At 41.8% G+C, this 2,500-nt stretch overlaps 1 protein-coding gene across 8 annotated transcripts in view; it reads left to right on the forward strand.

Moving 5' to 3' along the window:
• Positions 1–2,500, forward strand: part of LOC113825560 (zinc finger protein 878) — a 51,987-nt gene that overhangs the window by 23,862 nt on the left and 25,625 nt on the right. Inside the window, exon 6 of one of the 8 annotated variants that reach the window (XM_070143754.1) lies at positions 988–2,500. This exon is cut by the window's right edge and continues 1,086 nt beyond it. The exons of 6 other annotated variants lie outside the window; for them this stretch is intronic. In XM_070143754.1, coding sequence (XP_069999855.1) covers positions 988–2,500 — 1,513 coding nt within the window. One more of the 8 variants, XM_070143757.1, reaches the window with a different exon arrangement.

Consider the following 2,500-nt stretch of genomic DNA (forward strand, 5'->3'; position numbering starts at 1 on the left):
CTTTGAAAACACATAGGGAGATGGAACACAGAGAGCATTTAGATTGCAATGAAATATGTGGTATTTGTGGGGAAAAGTATCCTTCCAAAATAGCTCTAAAGCGACACATGATGGTGCACAATAGAGACCACCAGTGCAGTTATTGTGGAAAGAAATTAAGTTCAAAAGCAGCACTTGATGTGCATGTCAATATGGTTCATACCAAAGAGCATTCATTTGTTTGTCCTCATTGCAACAGAGAATTTTATGCCAAGCACCTTTTACAAATGCATGTAAAACGTGTTCACAGTGACCGAAGTGACTTTCAGTATAGGTGTAAGCTCTGTGGTAAGGTTTATCTTCAGGAGTGGGAGTTAACATTACACCATAAGACTCACACTAATGAACGTAATTATAAATGTGATGTGTGTGGAGATGCTTTTTACACCATATCTCGAATGAGATATCACAGAGCCACCCACAAAGCCACACGAGATTCTGAGTGTCCCATGTGTACTCAGATGTTCCGCCGTGATGTGGACACAAAGAACCACTTAAGAAGAGTTCACAAGATCCTGCATCCAGGTCACTTTATGGAACTGTGTGCCCGCTTTGGGAAGGAGAAGGCAAGAGAACTCCAGATGGAGGTTGTAAATGAAAAAGGAGCGTCTCTTGTTGATGAGGACGGGTCTGAGCACATTACCCTGTACCGTGTGGAGGAGGAGCAGGAACCCCCTGTTCAGGTCATCATCCCTGATGCAATGGAGATGATGGTTCTAGATCCTTCCATGGATGTCTCTGCAACATCAGAGACTCAGGAGGAGAATGTCACCTATGTCTATGAGATGAATCAGGCAGACTTGAAGCATGAGCAGCAGATAATTAGTATCATCAAGATTGATGACTTTGATAGCTGATGGCAGTGTGCCTGTTAGATGTGGATGATGAGTGTTAGGGGATGATCCTCCTGTGTGCTGAGTCTACAGAATACTGTCTCCATTATTGCAGGGGTTGGATGAGGGAGACCATCCAGCAGAAACTCCAGGCAACTCAAATGAGACGAGTGAAGAGGGTCGTATGTGCCGGCCAGGAGCAATGAAAACCAAGAACTGTATCTACTGTGATGAGGAAGTCCCTATTGTGCAGCTAATGAGTCACCTGGAGGGTCATGAGCAACAACAGTATCCATGTCCCTACTGCTCATTGAAGGCTCCAAGACTCTCGCTGTCTAGGCACATTCAGCAGCAGCATCAAGAGTTCATCATGACCTGTGAGATATGTTGTGCAAAATTTCTAGAGTCAGATCTCTACAGGAAGCACCTGGAAACCCATTGTGTTGGATTGCATCATTGCTCAGACTGTGGTAAGATTTTTGGAACTGAGGATGAACTTCATAATCATGCAAATGTGGCACACATCCCAAAAAGTGAAGATAATTATAGTTGCTCTTTGTGTAGTAAGACATACACAAGCCGATTCAAATACATTAGCCATGCTCTAAAATTCCACAAAGGTGGCATTCCAATTGAAGGTGTTGTGTGGGGTGGACGGGGTTTGTTAGCGTGCAATATATGTGAGAAGAGATTTAAGAAAGCTTCACTCTTCATTACACATGAAAAGACCCACAGAACAAGAAAATTCCATTGTCATTATTGCTTGAACAAATACCCATCAGAATATTTCTTGCATGACCATCTTTTGACTCATCAGTTTGGAGATTATGACTGCAGTGATTGTTTAGTCAAGTTTGCTTCTCGTAATCAGTTAAACATACACAAAGAGAAAATGCACAACCACAAGGTAAACAGAGTGTGTGAATACTGCAACAGAGAATTTAAAGAGTACATACAGCTTATCAGCCACAAGAGGAAAGCACATCCTGAGTCAGAGGAATCTCAGAAGGCAAAATACACCTGTGGTGACTGTGGCCGTAAATTTATGGTAAAGGGTAACTTCTTGAGACACATGAAATTACATGAAAAAGGCAAGTCAGAAAAGAAATGTGCTTGTAACATATGTGGTAAAGTGATGTCCAATAAGTATGCCTTAGCATCACACTTGAACACTCATACTCGAGAATCTTCACTGAAATGTAAAAGCTGTGATAAAACTTTTGTGACTAAGTATACTCTTCTTGATCACGTGAGAAGAATTCACGATGAGTTAGGCTCCGGCAGAGACAAGATTTGCAAACAGTGTGGTCGTAGTTTCTTCACCAACGCTGAACTCAAATACCATTTAAAGACACACACTGGAGAGAGACCTTATAGGTGTGAAATGTGTGGAGAAACTTACCTCTCCTCTTCCACTCTTAGATATCACATGCAGAAGCATTCCAATGTTATGTTTGTCTGTCAAGACTGTCAGGCAAAATTCAAGAATTATGTAGGATGGAGTGCACATATGAAACGTGTACATGGAGTTACTTGTGTCAAGGATTATACCAGAGAGCATGGCATATTACAGGCTGTGTTAGAAAAAGAATCACCTCTTTACATTGTTGCTCAGGGACATGCAAAGA

The sequence above is a fragment of the Penaeus vannamei genome, chromosome 31 (assembly GCF_042767895.1).
Source record: "Penaeus vannamei isolate JL-2024 chromosome 31, ASM4276789v1, whole genome shotgun sequence".
Classification (NCBI taxonomy): Eukaryota; Metazoa; Arthropoda; class Malacostraca; order Decapoda; family Penaeidae; genus Penaeus; species Penaeus vannamei.